At 41.8% G+C, this 20,851-nt stretch overlaps 1 protein-coding gene across 1 annotated transcript in view; it reads right to left on the bottom strand.

Annotated features, from left to right (window-relative positions):
- The window catches only part of LOC143133479 (multiple PDZ domain protein), a 41,870-nt gene that overhangs the window by 3,515 nt on the left and 17,504 nt on the right, over positions 1-20,851 (bottom strand). Inside the window, 15 exon segments of the mRNA XM_076293241.1 lie at positions 252-499; positions 991-1,074; positions 1,539-1,850; positions 1,949-1,988; positions 2,451-2,542; positions 2,649-2,851; positions 3,520-3,670; positions 4,076-4,144; positions 4,275-4,370; positions 4,563-4,740; positions 5,288-5,328; positions 5,566-5,584; positions 15,613-15,699; positions 16,634-16,832; positions 19,884-20,004. Of these exon segments, the coding sequence (XP_076149356.1) occupies positions 252-499; positions 991-1,074; positions 1,539-1,850; positions 1,949-1,988; positions 2,451-2,542; positions 2,649-2,851; positions 3,520-3,670; positions 4,076-4,144; positions 4,275-4,370; positions 4,563-4,740; positions 5,288-5,328; positions 5,566-5,584; positions 15,613-15,699; positions 16,634-16,832; positions 19,884-20,004 (1,940 nt within the window).

Here is a 20,851-nt window from a genome sequence, read left to right on the forward strand (position 1 = left end):
CACACATATACACACACACGCACACGCACACATGCACACACGCACACACACAGACACACACACACACACACACACACACACACACACACACACACACACACAAACACACACACTCACACATTGAGTGAGAGAGAAGTTGTAGAACAGATCAGCCAACAGTACAACATGTGTACATCTCTAGCTGCATGGTTGGTGCACAGTGACTGCAATGTTGATTTATAGATGAGGCTGCATCTCCGTGTTTCCTGCACCTTTTCCCCACGATGCTGAGGCCCAGGCCACGTGCTGGGCTGGGCCTGAGCTCCACCGTGAACAGCTCCCACATGTCCTCCGACGTGTAGCCACGCTGCCCCCTACAGGCTGACGGCTCCTCCGGCGCACGTCTGTGGACGCACGCCCCCTGCTGGCGGTACACACAGAGGCGCACGCGCTGCGGACTCAGGCGCAGGACACTCAGGGCCTCCTCATGCGTGGCCATCCGCAGGTCTATACCATTCACCTGCAACACAGACACGGACACACAACTAAGCCTGCTGTTGACGCTGAGCAGACTGATTAAAGTGATGCAAAATGTTATTTAACTGGGCTTTGCAATCTTAGTACTGGCCACTGGATGAGTTCCTCCCTTGGAACCATTGACTTTATAATAAGCTTGGGACGGGGAGACAGAGGGGTCTGGGGAGGAGGTGAGGGAGGTCTGGGGTAGGGGGAGAGGGGGGTAGGGGGGTAGGGGGTATGGGGAGAGGGGGGTATGGGGAGAGGGGGGTCTGGGGTAGGGGGAGAGGGTGACCTGGGAGAGGGTGACCTGGGGTAGGGGGAGAGGGTGACCTGGGAGAGGGTGACCTGGGGTAGGGGGAGAGGGGGGTAGGGGGTATGGGGAGAGGGGGGTAGGGGGAGAGGGGGGTCTGGGGTAGGGGGAGAGGGTGACCTGGGGTAGGGGGAGAGGGGGAGAGGGGGGTCTGGGGAGAGGGGGGTCTGTCTCTACTGTACCTCCAGTATCTGATCGCCGGCCCACAGCCTGCCGTCCCTGTACGCCGCTCCCCCCTCGTTCACCTCATGGATCAGAATGACGCCCTGGGACAGATGGAGAGCAGAACACACAGCACACACTTATAGAAGAGCGGGAGCACTCCACACAGTTATAGGACTGCGCCTCACAAGTGATGAATATCACACAAAGAAAATAGGCTACCGCGCAAGTACTGTTTTTGCTGGAGTTTTATTGTCAAGGGATTTCCAGGGAGAGGTAGAGCTCTCTTTGATTTTAGTAGGCCACCCTGTCTTGATTATTTGTGCGGAATATGAACGATGATTAATTTCTTGTTTTCCCAAAATAGAGAGGTATGGTATGCTTTGTAGCAATTCTCCAGTCAACTGTCCTAGAATCTGAGATCACTCAGTTCAATCAGATGATTATGTGAGAAAACAGCTCTGCCACTTTAGATTAACCATGGATTAAACAACACTTCACCCAAATCATGGGCAGTGTATTCTGCACCCATTGGATACGTTCTGACCTCTGCGTGGGGAACGCTCACCAATGCCGTGTTGCAGCCGCCCACTATGCTGAGGCCCAGCCCGGTGAAGCCCTTACACAGGTCGAGGGTGGTCACACAGCCGGGGATGATGGGACAGGTCAGTGGGTCACCGGACACCAAGCACGAAGGAGGAGGAGGAGGCCAACAGGAGTCTTCATGGGGGGCGGAGAGAGGCGTGTGATTGGCTGCTGGTCTTTGAGTGACAGGAGCAGTGCTCTGGCTGAAACTGAAGAGGGATTTCTGAGGCTGCTGGACACCTCTCAGCCCAGCCACGTCCACTGACGATGGAGAGACCATGGACCCAGCATCACACTACAAAAAGCCAGAAAAGAAATTAAGAAGCATATGAGGGAAAGACAGTTGTTGCTAGTAGCACAATAGAGTGTCTATGTATGTCTATGTAAACTCACCTCTGGTCCAAGGGCTATATGTTGCAGTGTCTCCTTATTCCTGATTGAAAAAAGTAACATTATTAGGAGGGCTGAGGTAAACTAAAGTTGGTTGCAAAACTAATCTTCAGAAGAGGGAATGTAGGACAAAACAGTATGTATGTGATTAACTGAAAATATCTGCTTTGTTACACAGATTCTTATGAATGTGCTTTAATGACAGAGCAAGCACAGCGATGCTCAGATAGCAAGCTTTAAGCCTCTCTAGGAGCAGGGACCCTTTCATGTTAAAAATATCTTATAGCTCAACAAGCAGAGCAGAGCAACATCACAAGCACTGGGTGATTTTCAAGTAGTACACTGAAGAACTAACAGTTTTTGCACAATAAATTACTTGCAGTGCTCATCCTATAACTTTGTTTAACATACAGACGGAATTTGCTGACTGCACTGTAGGCTAGTCTGTCTATTGCGCCTATCTGTAAAGCAGTCATTGAGGTGAAATGGTTGCCTGTTGTGGTACCTTATGAGGATGATTCTGACTTTGTCTGGAGCACTGGTGATGATAGCGTTAGCATTCTGATGACTGCGACCGTATAGAATCTGTCCATTAATCTGTTAGAGAAACACAAATCAAAACACAATAGGTGAATAAACATGCAGTGTCTGAAAATATGGAAAATGAAACATATTTTAGATGACACTTTTCTTGACCCCTGACCTCCAGAAGTTCATCTCCGACTTGGATGCGTCCATCTGCAGCAGCGGCTCCGTGTGGGTTGACGGCGCCCACATAGATGCCCAGGTTGGAGCGGGAGCCATCTTTGTTTCCCACCAGCTGCAAACCCAGACCCTGGCTGCCCTGAGTCAGCTCAACCACCAGCAGCTCCCCCGGCAAACTCCCATACCTCTGCAGCATACGCTCTACACCAGACACGCCATCAGTCACACACACACACACACACACACACACACACACACACACACACACACACACACACACACACACACACACACACCATCAGTCAGTCACACACACACACACACACACACACACCATCAGTCACACACACACACACACACAATCGGACACACACACACACGTGGTCACACACACACATACTCACACATGGACACACAGACCCACACACACACACAGCAAGAGAGAGAGAGGGAGAGAGAGAGAGAGAGAGAGAGAGAGAGAGAGAGAGAGAGAGTTGCTGATATATGGGCAGACATAGGTCAGTGTCAGTTCTCTTGTTGCTTCATAGCTTTCATGTTCCCTATTTATTATCCTTCAACATCCCAATGTTCTCTAGCCTATGCAGGCTCTTAGGAATGCAAACCCACACCAACCCCACCCCTGCCATGACACACACACACCAACATAAATCTGTTCATGACAATGTGCACCCTTCCCCCCAACAGATACAACCACCCACCCACACACACCCACACACCCACACACATCCACACACTCATGTTAACATACTCCACAAGGCAGCCAGCTCCTCATCACAGCTTGGTCCAAATTGGGCTGGCATATTGGGTGTCTCTGGGGCAGTCTGTGGTGCGTCTGGAAGTGCCACTGCCTGTGCTGCGTGTGACCCCCCAGGCCTGGGACTCAGACTGCGAGGAGGGGGCGCCGCGCGGGGGGGCCTTACTGTCACCCTTTCCCCTGCAGCCCCCGGCATCTGTGAGGAGACGGCGAAGCCAAACAAACACATCGAGCGGGTCGTCAGTCTATCACACAGTCAAATGGGTCCAATGACACACAGGAACTCAGCTAAAATCTTGAGAGAATACACACAAAATATACATCCAATCAAAACATTCATACACTCAAAGGACACATCAAACAGACCTTGAATGGGGTTGGGGTAAAGGGGTTGGCTGGGGAGAGATGGAGAAGAAGGCTACTCTGAGTCTCTGATTCCTAAAGGGAGAGGAACCATGAACCAAGGGAACCATGTTAAGACACACTATTTCTGTCCCAGCTTACACTGTATACTGCTAGTATATCAGTCTAGAACTATAGTGTAGCATGTAACATAATACACATGTGCATATCTTAATACTTACTGAGTATTTTTACACAAATGTACAGAAACACACACAGCACACAATACTGATGATGAAACAGCTCACCTTACTATGAGGGACAGTGTGTGTCTCTGAAGATGCCTCCCTGCTGTCTGTGACTGTAGAGGACTCCTGCTGCATGGTGATGTGACACAAGACAACAGCTCACATGAGTGAACCATTAGGTAACTAATGACTCCTGACCGTGTGTGTGTGTGTGTGTGTGTGTGTGTGTGTGTGTGTGTGTGTGTGTGTGTGTGTGTACCGGGCTCTGTAGTAGAAACTCCACACTGACTCCTGCTTGGCGGATCACTTCCACCACCTCTTCATGAGTGGCATCGCGTACGTCTACTCCTGCCACCTGATCACACACACACACACACACACACACACACACACAAACACACACACACACACACACACACACACACACACACACACACACACACACACACCAAACACAAATGTTTTCCATGAAATATTTTGATAAGGTTTGTCATGTTAGGGTGTGTATTTAAAAGACGTGTATTCCTTCTGACAGACACACACACACCTCCAGGATTCTGTCTCCAGTCTTGAGGGTGCCGTTCCTGCCCGCTGGGCTGTCCTCTGTAATGTATTTGATGAAGACACCCCGCCTCATCTCCCCGTTGCTAAGACGATTACCCATCTTCCCCCCGCCAGCAATACTGATGCCCAGCGACTTCCCAGACTGTCTGAACAGTCTAACTCTGCACAAACACAAAACAAACATCTAGAGTCACTTTGATGTACAGAATACTGTGTAGTTTTTCATACCACACAATTTAAGTTGTATGTGTGTGTACATCAGATCAGATGGGCAGGAGTGCTGATTTGATGGGGTCACTGTCTGTTAGGTGTTGGCGCTTGACTTGGTGCTGCTGCTGGCGCTGGTGTGTGCTGGTGCTATGTGATCAGGTTTGTTTGTTGTTCTCCTTGACAAAGTTTTTAACATCAGATTCCCTTCCAGTACAAGATGCATGTATCATGCATACAAATGTATTGGGTTTTTTGTAATATACTGTGATTGTGTGTATGCATGGCCAGCACAGCACATGGTTTAGTGTGTGCACAAGAAGCACACACACACGCACACACACACACACACGCACACGCACACGCACACGCACACGCACACACACACGCACACACACACACACACACACACACACACACACACACACACACACACACACACACACTCAAACAACAACACATGCCTGTTAGTAGATGATGCTGATGCTCCTTCTTGCTTACCTTCTTGGCTTACTCCAGTGCCTCGCTTGTCCTCCTTCTCTCTGCTCTCCGTTGCTCCACCCTCTCTCTCCATTCTTCCCTTCTCTTCCCTCCTTCTTCTCTCCTTCCTCCCTTCCCTTGTGTTCAGCTCTCATCTTTCCCTGTCCATGCACATGCTCCCTATTGCTTTGCCTGTCCCTCTCTCTCACTCCATCCGTTCTGTCCTTCTCCTCCTCCTCCTCCTCCCTTTCTTTTCTCTGTGCAATCTTTTGCGTTTTCTCCGCCGTCCGTGCTCTCACAGGCTCGGCCATCTTCTGTCTAGAAAATTAAGAGAAAGAGAAAACAAGAATGACTCTGGGATCCAGTGGACGATGTGTCCAGCTGTTCCATCCTATGCTGCTACTCAGGTGCATGTTGAGAATGAGATGAGCTCCACTCCTTGCTGTGCTGTTTGGTTTCATGATGCTGTCGTGGCCTTTATTGAAATATATCCTTTAGTTTATATATCTTTTATGTAGTATCTTTATTCTGTGTAATATCATTGTTTTGTGAAACTGAAGTCTGTAGTATGTTCAGTGTGGAAAAGGAAGACTGGTTTAAGGGAAGAGCAGGCCTAGCAGAAAAGGTCATAAATAAGGTTTGGTGCCAGGAAATGTAAGCAAAACCTAAAGAATGGCACAACCTAAAGAATGTAGGAATAACAGGATGAGAGGGCAAAGGTGGAGTACCATATATTACTTGGTCAGTTATCTGTAAACATAGTGGGTTTTGTCTGGGATGACTTGAAGGGGTATAAAGGCTGGACAACAGCCAGAGGATGTTAGTTCACTTTGCTCACTGCTCACTGCTTACTTTGCTTTCACTTACTTGCTTTCTTCACTAATGCTCCGGAGTGCATTAAAGCCATCATCTGCAGTATACATCCACGGTGTGCGGACTTCTTTTGAGTTGTATTATTTAATGTGGATTTGACACCACATAATTGGCGAGCCAGCCAGGAGTTGGAAAGGACAATATTTAAGTATCATCTCAGAGTTCGGGGTTTGGTCAGGGGAGAAGCTGATGCGCAACTTAAACTAAGGTGAGCAACTTTGCTTAATAGCAGCTAGTCTCCTCTGATCAGGCTGTACACTGAGTTATGAATACTTGTCTAAAACGTCCTCCAGTCAAAGAATCTTGCTAAAACAAAGACCAAGGGATTAATACTGCAGATTATGGTAAGCATTTGTGTGTACACTAATGTAAACAAAAGTTCTGCATGTGGAGAACTAGGCAAATTCCTGCATGTGGAGGAATACTATAGCCATATCAAAGAAGTTTTGCATGAGGAAAACTTAAAGTTCTGCATGAGGAGAACTGACTCAATTCCTGCATGAGAAGGAATGAGAGAGATAAAAGTAACAGTTTTGCATGTGAAAAACTGAAAGGTCTGCATGTGAAGACCAGGTCTGCATGTGAAGACCTCATTTCCTGCATGTGGAGGAAATAATATACTAACAAGTTGAGTACAGCTGATATCTGATATCAGGTCTGAATAAGTTGAAGTTGAAACACTCCAAGAGTGAGTGGACATGTTGTGTAAAAGTTGTGGATGTAAAGCTAAAAGAGAATACAAAGAAGTGTTGAATGGAAGTATAATAGATGGTTAGTACATGTTGCTGGTAGAATTAGAAGTCCATGGCAGAGCATTGGTAAAAGACGTCATATATTTGTATAACTTGTGATTATGGAGAAGAGGCTGTGTGTGTGTGTGTGTGGTACCAGGCAGAGGAGCTGCTGGTTGAAATAGGAAAAGGTGGGGGCTTGTGTAAACAGAGCAAATGCTGGGGACAAAGGATGTAGGTCTGAGATGGTTAAAGAATGTTGAACTGGGAAATATTGGAAAATATTTCACTTTGAAAGATGTTTGGGGAATGTTTAATACTGCAAAGTGTTGGGTTGAATGTTTTGGTCTTCCATGATCAAAATATTAGAAATGGTTGATAATGAGAATGTGGTAGTGGGAAAATGGTTTTGAAAGGTTGGTAACGCCAGAACAGAATGGTTCTGAATTACAGTGGGCAGTTGTCCGCAGAAGTGGAGTGCTGCTTGCTGAGAATATAATATTGCCATAATAGATGGTCAAGGCAAAAGAGGAATAGCTTCATTGCTTGACACTGGGGCTATCATAGTCACTTTGACCTTTTAAAAATTGAATTTGCAATAATGAGAGATACAGATACAGTTCTGCTAGTTTTTGATTTTCTTTAAAAGACTCTACAGTTCTATGTTAAAAGATTTTCATGATACTGGATAAAGGCAAATGATATAAGTGTTTACATACTTTAGTCATACAGTATAGCTTACGTGCATAAATAATTCACTAATCCAATAGTCAAATAATGTATAGTGTATAGTTTGGTTAAGCTAGTCTCTTTAGGTTTCTGTTATGTTTAAAAGGTCATTTCAAGTTAGCCTTGTTTATAATAAGATTATTGTAACAAGTTAAAGAGAGCTTGTGGGAAAAATCACATCTGTGCTATGCTGTGGATGAGTAGGCCTACTGACAGATGCATAAGTAGGCCCATCATGGTTAAATATGGAGTTTTAAGATCCAGGATTTGGGATGAACGCTGATGGTGGTTCCAGGTGTTGGAAAAGTGTTGTTGTGTCCAGTGTTGATGAAAAGACTAAGATATATTATGTATAAGTAGTAGTATGTTGGCAATTGATGGGTTATATTAGTGGTAGCCTACTAATGATATATTTATTAGCTTATCAGTAGGTGGTAGGTTCAACTGTTAAATTAGCATTGTTAAGGATATGATAATCATGATAGTAGTATTAACAATAGGTCTAATTAAATAGCTTAGCTATTAGCATGACTAGGCTAGGTTTGCATAGTATTATTAGGCTCAGATAGCGGTTGGCATTATTAGGCTAAAGCTGGGTCAGCAACTGGTATTACTACACTGGATAGCAGTATTGAAGTTAATTTGGTTCATGGTAACATTGTTGAAGCTTAGGTATGCTACCCATACATCAGAAGACTTTAGATAGATTTTAGAAAGATTTTGTGATGGATTATAGTTCATGGAGCACCACAGTGTTATTGGGGAAAATAATTGAATTTAAGACTCCTTTGGATAATGTTCTAGACATATATAGGAACTCAGTAAGGTTTATCAATAACTCATATTACAGTTATATGTTTGGTGTATTGTGGTATGTGTGTCATGAGTATGTGTATTATGAGTAACATCCTACTTTGTGGTGTTATGGGTGATAATATACAATAAGATCAGGTATTGTTTCCATGTACATTTACAGTTAAAGGTACAGGTGACTGTTTAGCTCTGAAGAGGTGGTTTGGGCAAGGTAATTTGTTTATAGAGCTGTCTTGCTATGTGGAAAATGTTTATGGCTATAGGCTATGGTTATAGCCTTCCCACATAGTCCTTTTTTTTGTTAAAAGTTGGAAAAGGGGTTTTGTATTGTTCACATCACGGGTTGCATAAGCCAAGATTAACTGACATATGATAATAATCAAAAAATGGTTAATATTTGAAATAAGGTGACACTGAAAAAGACTGACTCTGACTGACTGAAAACGTTTTGGATTACTACTTTATATTTAACAATCTAGATGATGGGGACATTGATGGTTTCAGAAGATCTCTGGGGATATTTAGTTTCTACCTGTCAAATGGTTTGAAGAATCATATGGTATAAGGCAGCAATTGTTGTTAGCACTGAGGGGTTATTTGATGGAAAGTGGTGCTAAGCTGTTTGGCCCTATAGAGTATAATTTGTTATTTACATAGCTATATTATAATTTAGATAATACTGTTATAATTAAGTGGATATAGGATTATATGGGGTGTTAGTTAATTTGCTGTTGGGGGTTTCATGGGGGCTCAGTACAGAGGGAACTGAGTAGTGACTCCCTTAGAAAAAAATAGTTTGTGAAATGTACTGTGGGTCTATTTATTTCTAACTAAGAATATGCATAGCTTAAACTTTTTGTGTAAAAAATCATAGAAATGGGAAATTGATTTGTACTTGGTATACATAAAGAGTTTTGAGTATATCTAGCCTACACTTATGCTTAGATTTATACTTAGAGATTGTATATGTAGTATAGTATATTTATACTGAAGGAAAGGTTTAAGGATACTTATTTACCTATAGCTAGAGGTTGGATAGATAGATGGATGCTTTATTGATCGCCAAGGGGAAATTTAAGAATGAATGTTGAATGTTGAGAGGAGGTATGATAAGGTATGATAAAGGTAATTTCATACAATTCATTTAGTAAATGTTAATATTACACTTTTGATAAAGTTACAGTGCTAAAGGATATAAAAATACATGGAGACAACTGGGGAATTATACTTCAATGGCTTAATTGATAAATTAACTGGAAGTATGTTTTGGTAGTGAGGAATGGCATAATATATTAGACCATTCACTGTGGAATGCAGCATATGGACAGTAAGAGCCTCAAAGGTATAGAATTATATAAGATAATTACTCTAGTAATGTTTAGAGAAACTGGGTAAGCTGACTAATGGTAAAGGGAATGCCATGGTCAACCAAGTAAGTATGGAAAGTTGATAGTCACCTATAAGGTAATAAGTAGTGTTACAGAAACCCCAGGCTAAAGTAAAATGACTTAGTGTAAAGACTAAGTGTTCCACTTAGTGGAATCCCCATTCTGATAGTTTAAGAGACCAAAAGGGATGAGTGGGTAAACAGAACAATGAAAAAGTGTTGCAGGAAAGTGGTTGAGAGAATGAGGAAATATACAGATTTATGGCCTATACAAGAATTAATGGATTTAGCACTGTTACAAAGATCAGGGATTACATGAAAATTGACAATAGTAGAGCTATAAGAAGAATAGGTCAGTCATAGTGGAAATAGTAGGAAAAAGAGGTATTTAAAATGCTCAAAAACATCTTGACATCTTGATAGATTAATACAATAGGAGATAAGAGGCAGAAGTAAGGAGATGACTTGGGAGTGAGTGACCATACATGTAGGACTAATAATAGATGCAGATGTTATAGGAAGATATAAGGGATAAAATGTACAGTTAATGGTAAATTACAAAAGGGCAAGATAAAGTAGATGATAGATAGAGAGTAATTTAATAAATACTACAATCTGCCTGCAGCATGAGTTCCTCATCCCCTCCAGCTAAACAGTAAATGTAATGCTGCCTCTTATATCTAAGGGGGGAAAGGCTCATTACCAGCCGTGTGAGGACATGCTGATGTGCAGGGGTTAATCCAAGTACTCCCTGTCCTGACTGAGTTCGGAGCAAGTTCAGCACAACAGTGCTGAGCATGGACAAACTGAAAAAAGATATGGACTCTGAGGCCTTTGTTAAGGCAACAGTGGCAAGCTGGAGAGCAAAGAGGGAACTTGGAAGTGCAATGGAAGCGCTTGCAGCATCAAAAAGACAATACAGGCGCCTACAGTAGGGTGGCCTAAGGCTTCAAGTCTGGGGAAACCAGTAGCAGCACCATCCTCAACACTATGGCAGTAGGAGCAACCATCACAGGTGTTCCTAATTCTGTCAGTCTACTGGCCTATGGATACCTATTATAGTAGGCACAGTCAAGCCCATGGCAGCCACAATCTCCATGTCAGTGGGGGTGGAGACTCAGACAAGATGGGAATAACTAAGGCAGAGTGAGAGGCAATTACAGAGGAGGCATCATGTGAGAATGGACATCTGAAGCAAGACAATCATCAGTTTGTTTTGACGGTCAAAAAAAAAAAAAAAAAAAAAAGTGGACAAAAGAAAGGACAGGGAGAGGGAGGAGACACCCAGGCACTGAAGGATGAACCCAACGAGCATGCCTTCCTCTTCCCTTGTGAAATAGTATAGTTTTAAGGAGGCCTAGTGAATTCTACAAGAGAAGGTTTATACCAGTACTATCAAAGGGAGTTGATGAGGACACCATGCTGAGGGACTATCTTATGGGTAAGCCCACCTGATACCCAACGATGCCCAGACTAGGTAGAGAGAAGGTAGTTAAGAGATCTCAGGGTAAGTAGGTAAATACTTTGTTAAGCAAATTTAAAGTATGATTTACTCTTATTCTTACCTTTATTATTTTGATTGTTATTTTGAATAGAAGTGATTACTGTTTAATTAATTGTAAATGCAAATGTTTTAATCAAATTAAGTGACAAAGTGATAGCACTGCTATTTTTAATGTCAAATGACACTCCATTAATTTTTCAGGATAGGTGGTGGTGTAAGTAGGTAAGACTAACTTGGCTATGTCCTAGGGACAGTTCCCTAGTGGTCACTCACACTCAACAAGTCTAAGGAATAGAATTATTTAGCTTTAATGGGAAAAATAAAGTTTGTAGGAATATTAAAATGATATAATATCTGCTTTACATGTAACTAATGTGAAGCCAAAAGATCTTACGTATTATACTATGACATTTGATAAAGAAAGCAATAGATAAAATAAAGAAAGCAGAGAAATAGGATTAGAAAATAGAACTAGGATTTACTAATAGTTTAGATAGCCTAGATAAAGTATAGGGTTAGAAGAGGTAAGCGTAGTTTTTGAAGAATAAAACCTTATAAAAATCTATGACATGCAAAGAAATTTAACATAAGTAAGGTATGTTGAAGAAATTATGAGATTACTGTATGTCCTAGAACATCTAATTAATATAGCTTGCATAATAACCAGTCTTCAAGTAGTATTCCAAATTGACAATAAATAAAATAACAATGCTTATAGGGAAATTTGTTTAATCTCTATGCAAAAAGAGAATAGATGGAATTAGGATTATCATAAATCATTGTCAGAAGATTAAAATGTTATTATTTCAGAAATAGAAAAGCTGGTGGAAAGATGTTGGTCTTCATGGAAGGAATGGAGGTCCACAAACTCTATTCTGTTAATCACAGTAACAAAGGGGGGCGAACCCCTGGTATAATGTTAAATCATATTATTTGTTACATTTGTTACCTTGGGTTACAGATTTTTATAATTTTTCACTGTCATTATTTGATTAATGTTTTATTTGAATGTCCCTTTAGAGAAAAGAGTCTGCTAAGTCCCATAAACTGTAACTCTAATGGTTAGTGGCATTTATATGATACTAACCAGATACTTTCCCAACAGATACTTGATATGGTGCTTTCCTTTGCGCATATTTTGGATCTATGCGCAAGGGGGGAGTAGTAAAGAGGAATATTTTTATTGAAGGATTTTTTGATTTTCATAGTTACAGGAAGTTATTGATGATAGTCTAACAAATGTCATGTGTATAGTCATAATATCAGGAAAGTGATAGTGTTGTCTAAACCATTAGGACACATATAGGTCCCAGAAGGATCATAAAAACACTTAGTTATTGATTACATTGATATGATAAAAATAAAAAACCTTGGAAGTGGTTTGTAGGGGTGTTCAGATAATAAGGGCAAATGACATGTTAAAAGGGAGAATTGGTAAAATATATGCCTCAACAGATTTAAACTGGTTTGATGCCTTACGCATTGCTTCAATGCAAATAAGGTCACAACAAAACCAGAGTAATTACTTTTTGCATTAAAGATAAAAACTAAGAGGTCCACCAGAGACCCACCTTTGGATCAGCTCCGAGGACAAATTAGAAATGATATGGAATAATTGTCATTCATTCACAGAACAATTTATAAGCAGGAAAAGGACTTTCGAAAGGACCTACAGGAAAAGAGTCAACAACCTACAGTATACTGCCTGGGGATAGAAATGGTCCTGGCAGTGGTGGGTATAGTGTTTTTGGCATGTATGCTCCTGTTCCCCTGTTGATTGTAGACTTCCAGGCAAGGAATCCAGTGAGGAAGGGGGGACATTGTCCCAGCAACATCTGCCCTGATAATAACCAGGGAATGGACAGAAAACTGCAGAGATCCCAGTCCATGACATACCACCAAACCACCAGGAAATGAGCTATTCAATTGTTTTTTCACAAGTGAGGCTGACAAAGAAGACTCAGGTAACACAGAAATTACTGACTGAAATCTTATCAACCACCAGGAATCTGGAATATTGACGAATCTTCCAATATGAAAGAAGTCTGTTATGTGCTTGGAGCACTAAGAGAACAGGTGGCTGCAACCTTCTGGGTAGTTATGCACCACTGGATGATGTTGGATCAGATATTAGCCAAAGAAAGTGGAGTGTGTGTCAACATAGGAGTATATTGCAGTATTGTTATTCCCATAACATAGCTATGGCAAAACTAATAATGATAGAAAGATAGTTTAAGGGGGCATTAGGAGGATTAGAAATATGGCTAGCACAAATAGGAATAGTTGTAGGAATAGGTTTGCTTGTATTTGTGCTTGTTTTCTCTTTGTTTTTTCCTTGTTTGAGATCCATAGTGCTTAAAACAGTGGCTGGGAGAAATGGATCACAAATGCCACTGCTGTTGATGAATGAAGCCAATGGCAACCCTTGTGGAAGGAGATACTAGTGCCAGGACAGATGACAAGGAAATGGAAACATGACAGTGATGCCAGTGATGCCAGAACTGATGCTCCTCATAGAGGAGTGGAGAAAGGAGGAAAATTAGGATACAGTATGCTGGTTGGAAGCAAAACCAGCTCTTTCATTGATGAAGTGGGATGGGGTGTGGACTCCACTCCGTCCAACAGCCAAGCCACCAATGTTCTCAGAGCATATGAGATGGAGTACGGAACTAAGACAATGGCTTTTGTTTTTGTGAATTGCAACATTCGTAACATACTTCACACTTGAAGCGCAGCATCCAACATTTGCTAATACATCTGCGATTGCATTTACACTCTGCCATCTCCGAGGAACAATGGACTAAAAACTGTGTGTAATATGAATATATTATTAATAGTTTGGTGTTACTTTGTTTCCAGAGAAGAGGGTCATTATAGCATGTAACCTATCTTCATGTAGAAGCTTAGAATATTATAGGACTAGCCCTATCTGAAAACACCCATCAGGAATTCTTATGTGATCTGTTTGCTCATTTGATGACTTTATGGGGATGGAAAAGCATATGTGTAGTTGAAGGAAAGTTTATCCTCTTGCTTGTTGTAAACAAGTGTTGCTGTACAAACAGGACAGTAGAAGAGTTTCCCTTATGAAGGTTTTTTTCCTCTAAAAACAATGGAAAAAAAGAGGTTTTCCCTTAAGGGTTTTCGCTTCCACCGAGAGGATTTGAAACTTGCCATTCTATTTGATAATAACACTACACTATTGGATTTGATTTAAGTGAGGGTTGGTTCAAGGGTGTAATAACAGTACTAATATAAGAGTTTTATGTTTATCAGTGGTATTGGGGACAATTGGTTAAACTCATAGTTGCTGCTGTGGTAACTGGTTTGCTTAGCTGACTGGTTGTAGTGTGACTCAGCTTAGCAGCTGTATTTTCTTGATAGTAGGGGAGGTGTTAAAATAGTGATAAATGTTTGATCTTGCTGCATAAGTGAGCACTTCATGCTCAAAGGGGGGAATGTCGTGGCCTTTATTGAAATATATCCTTTAGTTTATATATCTTTTATGTAGTATCTTTATTCTGTGTAATATCATTGTTTTGTGAAACTGAAGTCTGTAGTATGTTCAGTGTGGAAAAGGAAGACTGGTTTAAGGGAAGAGCAGGCCTAGCAGAAAAGGTCATAAATAAGGTTTGGTGCCAGGAAATGTAAGCAAAACCTAAAGAATGGCACAACCTAAAGAATGTAGGAATAACAGGATGAGAGGGCAAAGGTGGAGTACCATATATTACTTGGTCAGTTATCTGTAAACATAGTGGGTTTTGTCTGGGATGACTTGAAGGGGTATAAAGGCTGGACAACAGCCAGAGGATGTTAGTTCACTTTGCTCACTGCTCACTGCTTACTTTGCTTTCACTTACTTGCTTTCTTCACTAATGCTCCGGAGTGCATTAAAGCCATCATCTGCAGTATACATCCACGGTGTGCGGACTTCTTTTGAGTTGTATTATTTAATGTGGATTTGACACCACAATGCTGCTGTCTGTATGAGTGTGGCTAATGGAGACAGTTGGTGATGGCGGTCCAGCGGGGATGATGGCACTGATTCAAATGAGTCATTGGGAAATGACATGTAGGAGTGGAATGGGTAATCATGGAGAAATGCTGTGTCAACAGAGCACTGCTACACATTTATTATAAGACATGTATTTGTGATGCTGTGAAACTGATATCAATAGAATCTATAACTGCATGGTCAATGCCAAATATCATCATATTTACACGTTTTTGGAAGAGTTCAGTGTAACTAGACTGATTAGATGTCACACATAGTGAGGCATTTATAGTGGTTCGACTGAAAGATTCTCACAGTGGTGGTGCGGATGAGTCCTCCTGTTTTGATTGGACAAAAGCAGCGCGGTGCTTATCAAGCAGAGGAGCAGGAACATATGTCACACTGGAACACAGAAGGCATGAAATGATGAGCGATGGTGTGGTATGTGTGTGTGTGTGTGGGTGTGCATATGGATGTACAGTAGGTGTTACGAATGGGGAAGAATAATACAACAGATGCATGAGTTTGTATGGATAACATGGAGATGGAGAACTTATGAGCTGTTGGTTCAATTCACATTCCATTTAAGGTTAAGGTAAAATATATAAAGTGTAAAGGTAAATGTTTTTCTTGGCAAGAATATACTGTCTCATTCTTCCAAGTAAAAGCCCCACTAAAATGTTTCAATATGTCACACACACTTTACTAGGAGTCTGTCTAGTTAAGCCAAATTCACAGCATTACCAATAACTCTACAAAGCTACCCTTTCTCAAAAATATAAAAAGGCATGAATGATTGAAGTGTGTTTTTACAGTTGTATGGAGGGCAGGGGAGCCCTGAGCTGTGTAAACCAGGGAGAGGAGAGTAAATCAGCAGTGCTACATGGAACCAGCCGGAGAGTCTTTACCTCACAATGGGCCCCACAGGCAAACAGAGCAGGCGGTAAACATCTTCTCATCACAAACTCTGATATACTGTGAGTATTTTGTACTGGATGTGTGTGTCCATTGGGATGAATGCATTTGTATATGCAAATACAGGCAGTACTAGTGTAGTCTGCACTGGTTGTTCATGTGTGCATACATTTGAATAGTGTCTTATGGTCATATGGTCTATATATGATATGAACACTGCCTTTGTCTGCAAACACGCAGCTTGTCTACATGTAAACTTTTATGCTTGGATGTGAACATGTACTGTACATATACTGTATAAATATGGTTGTATGTTTGTGTGTGCCCTCCTATACATGCTTTCAAGCATACCGTTACTGTACTGTATATGCAAGCTTGTGTGTAATCTATGTGCATGTGTAAGCTTTGCTGGTGAGGGTACCTGATGTCAGGGGCGAGGAGAGAGTGTCTGCGGAGCAGAGCTCTGGCCTGCGCATTGCTCAGGTTGGTGGTGGGCTCTCCGTTAATGGCTACTATGCCGTCACCAACACACAGGCGCCCATCCTGACTGATGGAGCCCCCATTCACCACTGAGCGGATTATTATGCCTGAACCATCCTTTAAAGCACTCACTGTCATACCTGCCAAGCACACACACACACACACATACACACACACACACACACACACACACACACACACACACACACAGGCACACACACACACACACACACACACACACATACAAACAGGCATGCGCACGCACACACAAACACACACATATCACTCACACACACACAAACACACACACACACACAGGCACACACACACACACACGCACACACATACACACAGGCATGCGCGCACACACACACACACACACACACACACACAAACACACAAACACACACAAACACACGATTCACCTGTTAAATATAAAGTTATAATGTATGCACACACATACACACAAACATATGCTACCTTGTTCCCTGCACTGATACTTACAGTCATGCACACATACACACACTGTGCTTGTACAGACTCCATTGAAACACACTATATGCAGCACACTGGAAAAGGCTTTGCATACAAGCAAGGACATGCAAAACACACAAGAAAGCAGGCGTGCACAGAAGAATAACTATGGTCATACATAATTTGAGATTCATCAAAGTTATGTTTGTTTCAAATCATTTATTATGATTTTTGTATAATCAGTGTTTTATTCCTTTGATACATTCAAATTACAATACCATCATAGTGTGTTACAATGTACCAACAAGAACAGACTAGAACACAGACAAACACAGAGTGTGTGAAAGTAGAAGGAACCACAGCTCAGCACTTTCCACTCCAAAGTAATTATCAAAGTCAATAGTGAATTTGATTTCCAGCCAATTTTTGTTATTTTTTTGTACTGATCCATTGTGAATGGTGAAAGTAAATGCAATGTCATTTTTTTTCATGTTCCAGAGGAATCAAAAGTGCTTCACATGTGGTTGTAGGGCAGAATTCAAACAAATAAACTGGTTTCTGAGTAGAGCACAGACTCCATTAAATCAACCCAGTCAGAGCAAGAAGCTAATTTACAATTTACAGTTTGAATTCCACTATTATGATGATAGATACAAAGAATCACATTACAAAAGACAGATCATGCTATAGTTGACAATATCCAAGGCAAGAAAACGATGGTTCACACACATCATGCCACACAAAGGATTGGCCTGTAAATTCTTCTTAGTCTAACTGTGGTAGGGCCTAATCTGGATTTAAGGCTAGGCTAGCCTGCTTTATTCTACCAATTTCATTAGATAACTAAACTCTTATCTTATTCAGTACATCATGTAACTTGTTGTTCATCTAACAGTGATTCCAGGACTAAAAGAAGACTGTCAGATGGTGGTTGCCAGAAACCTTTCCAGTGGTTGGAACACTAAAGTAGCCTCAAATGACCATTATGCCAAGGTGTCACAGTAGACGCCTGCCAGTATCAGTGATAATACCCTAAACAGAATTTTCTCACAGGTGTGGGAGTGTGGGTGTGACAAACCCTAACAGGATATCAGACATGTTTGCCTACTAACAAGCAGAGACCAGGACCTTTTGGCAGAAATGCTAAGTTTGACCAAAGCTATTAGTGAACACTAGGGTGCTTAGTTAAAGAACTGACATGGAACTAGAATGTTCCACTTACACAATGTGAATCTAGTGCTGTGTCAACTATTTCGGTCAACTGCAAATACAATAAATGTTCATTCACTAGGATATTTAGGATATTATTTTTCATTTCTCCTTGTAGGCTAAAAGCTGGCCAAATCTCACTGGACCCTGGTCTACTGAGGGTTGGACCCCAGCGGTCAGGTGCCCAATGATCCCTCTCTTTCCATCAAAAGTACGCTGAGGGTTGTTTATTTAATGAAGGTGCCTGTAGAGGCCAGGAGTGTCATCTAAAGGTTGTTTTCAGCCGGCCAGTCAGAGTGGGCGTCAGCTGTGTGCTCTGTGGAGAATTGGTCACCACTGGCTGACTGTCTGCTACCCTCGCACACCGACACAGCAGAAGAGCTCTTGGATTTCTTCCACTGGCAGCACTACAGACGGCCACCGCCACAGCTCTCCATCCTTCACACTCCACTCCACAAACAGGAGCAGGAGGGAGTCCGTCTCTGTGTCCTAACCCAGGAGGGCTGCCAACAGGTACTACTTTCCACGACGCAAAAAAATGAAATTCTTATTATTATACCACTGTGCTCTAGTCACAATTTATCATAACACCTCAGTATCTCCTCAGTGATACAAATCAGTTGCTACAGTATGTCATGCCATGAGTATATTAGCAATGCCCAACTGAAGGATAGGGAGACCAAATTATCTTTTCTGTGAAAAACTAAGCTGTACTGAGAAATAATCAGACAGGACATGGGCAAGTTAAGCACTCTATATCTTTCAGCAAGCTAGGGAAATGTGACAGAGCAAATTAGCCAAAACGTCAGCCACACGAGCAGAAATCGAGAGAAAGAGGACTCGGCTGCATGGCAACCACTGACAAGAGTTGCACTATCCCCACCAGGCCTAGTCTTGTGCCTCCCAGTCAAAGCCATGTGAGGCTACCTTCACAGAAAGTTCCAGACATGCAGCCACCAGGTAGATTTTAACAATCACCATCAGCCAGTCCCTGGTGCCAAAATACAGTGCTACAAATGAGAACATGGTAACCTTCATGTTTTGAACATCATAAAAGAGACTTAAATTACACAATAAGACTCATACTGATTTTGGTACAATATACAATTAGAATGTCTTTGCATTTTCAATAAATATGAAAGCCAATTCAAATTAAGGCTAAACTTTGAAGGTTTACCTCATATTAAACTCTGAAGTTTTATACATTCTGTCATGGTAGATTTAATATCAAACTGTTACACTGACAAATTAAAAAGCTTTACAAATTTGACAATGACTCCATAGCATGTTATTAAATCTGATTAAAAAAGATCATTCCCCCAATTACACATGTCAAATTCCATTAGTAAATAAAATTTACAGCAGTTACATTGCTCACACACACACACCTTCACACACAAATACACAAATTCACACATCACTGAGGGCCACCACACTAGCCAGCGTGGCCATGCTGACGATGTACACACACAGAGACACCAGCACCATGAAGCACATCCACGACATACCAAGGCTAGTGTTGCCCCTGACAACGGTGACAGTCCTCTGAAAGCTGCTGCCGGGAGACGTGGCGGTGTAACGTCTGCCCGCCGTCTCCATGCCGCCCAGCTGACCTCCGACCTTCTCCTCCTGAGGGGACAGCTGTGTGGAAACAAACTGTCTAAAATTACCACCATTACCATGCACTACCTATAACCATAATGCCTGTGTTAACTTTCACATGGTTAATAATCCTTTAACATTTGGAATGTAACAGCTTTCAGAATCCATGCATATGCAAATGTGTTATTTGTGTCAATGTGCTTGCATCACTGTGGTAAATCCATACATCTATCAGTGTCTTGGACTATTGTATGTGCTGAACTATCAATACAGGAGTGGATTGAGTAGATCATCATCCTCTTGCTAAACAAAAGCCTTACTCTCCCTCGCTTTCCCCTACATCCCCTCACGTACACACATCAACATTCTGTTTACTTTTAACAGGACAGCAACCTGATAAATAGCCTATGGTTCAGACTGCTAAGCCTATTTTAAAACGTAACTATAGCAACTCAATGAAGAGATTTTACTTGGAAGTATCACAATAATATCAACAAATGATTTGCAAATGATTGCTTTCAACACTCAATACGATACACACTACACAAGATAGGCAATTAGTTGCCAAAATACAATAGTGAATAGTTAACATAAGAAGTTTTGGAGTTGTTACCCTTGTGTAACGAGAGAGTGTTAAAAACTGTACTCAGTGAATTAGCTTTGTTTATGTGATTCAGAGAACATGGATCAGTTCCAACCTCTCAGTAGAAATATCCCTGCTCTGTAATTACAGTGACTTGTGAAGGGTTTAATTGCAGAACATCAGGGTTAATGATAACTAATTGGAACAGGTTGAAACAAAAGGTCCAACCTGGCCATGAGGCTGAGGGCTATAACCACATCTAAAGGAAAGAAGTGCAGCAACCGCACAGCA

The sequence above is a fragment of the Alosa pseudoharengus genome, unplaced genomic scaffold, assembly GCF_046254945.1.
Source record: "Alosa pseudoharengus isolate Yale_2024_CS ecotype anadromous, Long Island Sound unplaced genomic scaffold, YU_APseudo_1.1 YU_APseudo_1.1_scf_2, whole genome shotgun sequence".
NCBI classification, from domain to species: Eukaryota; Metazoa; Chordata; class Actinopteri; order Clupeiformes; family Clupeidae; genus Alosa; species Alosa pseudoharengus.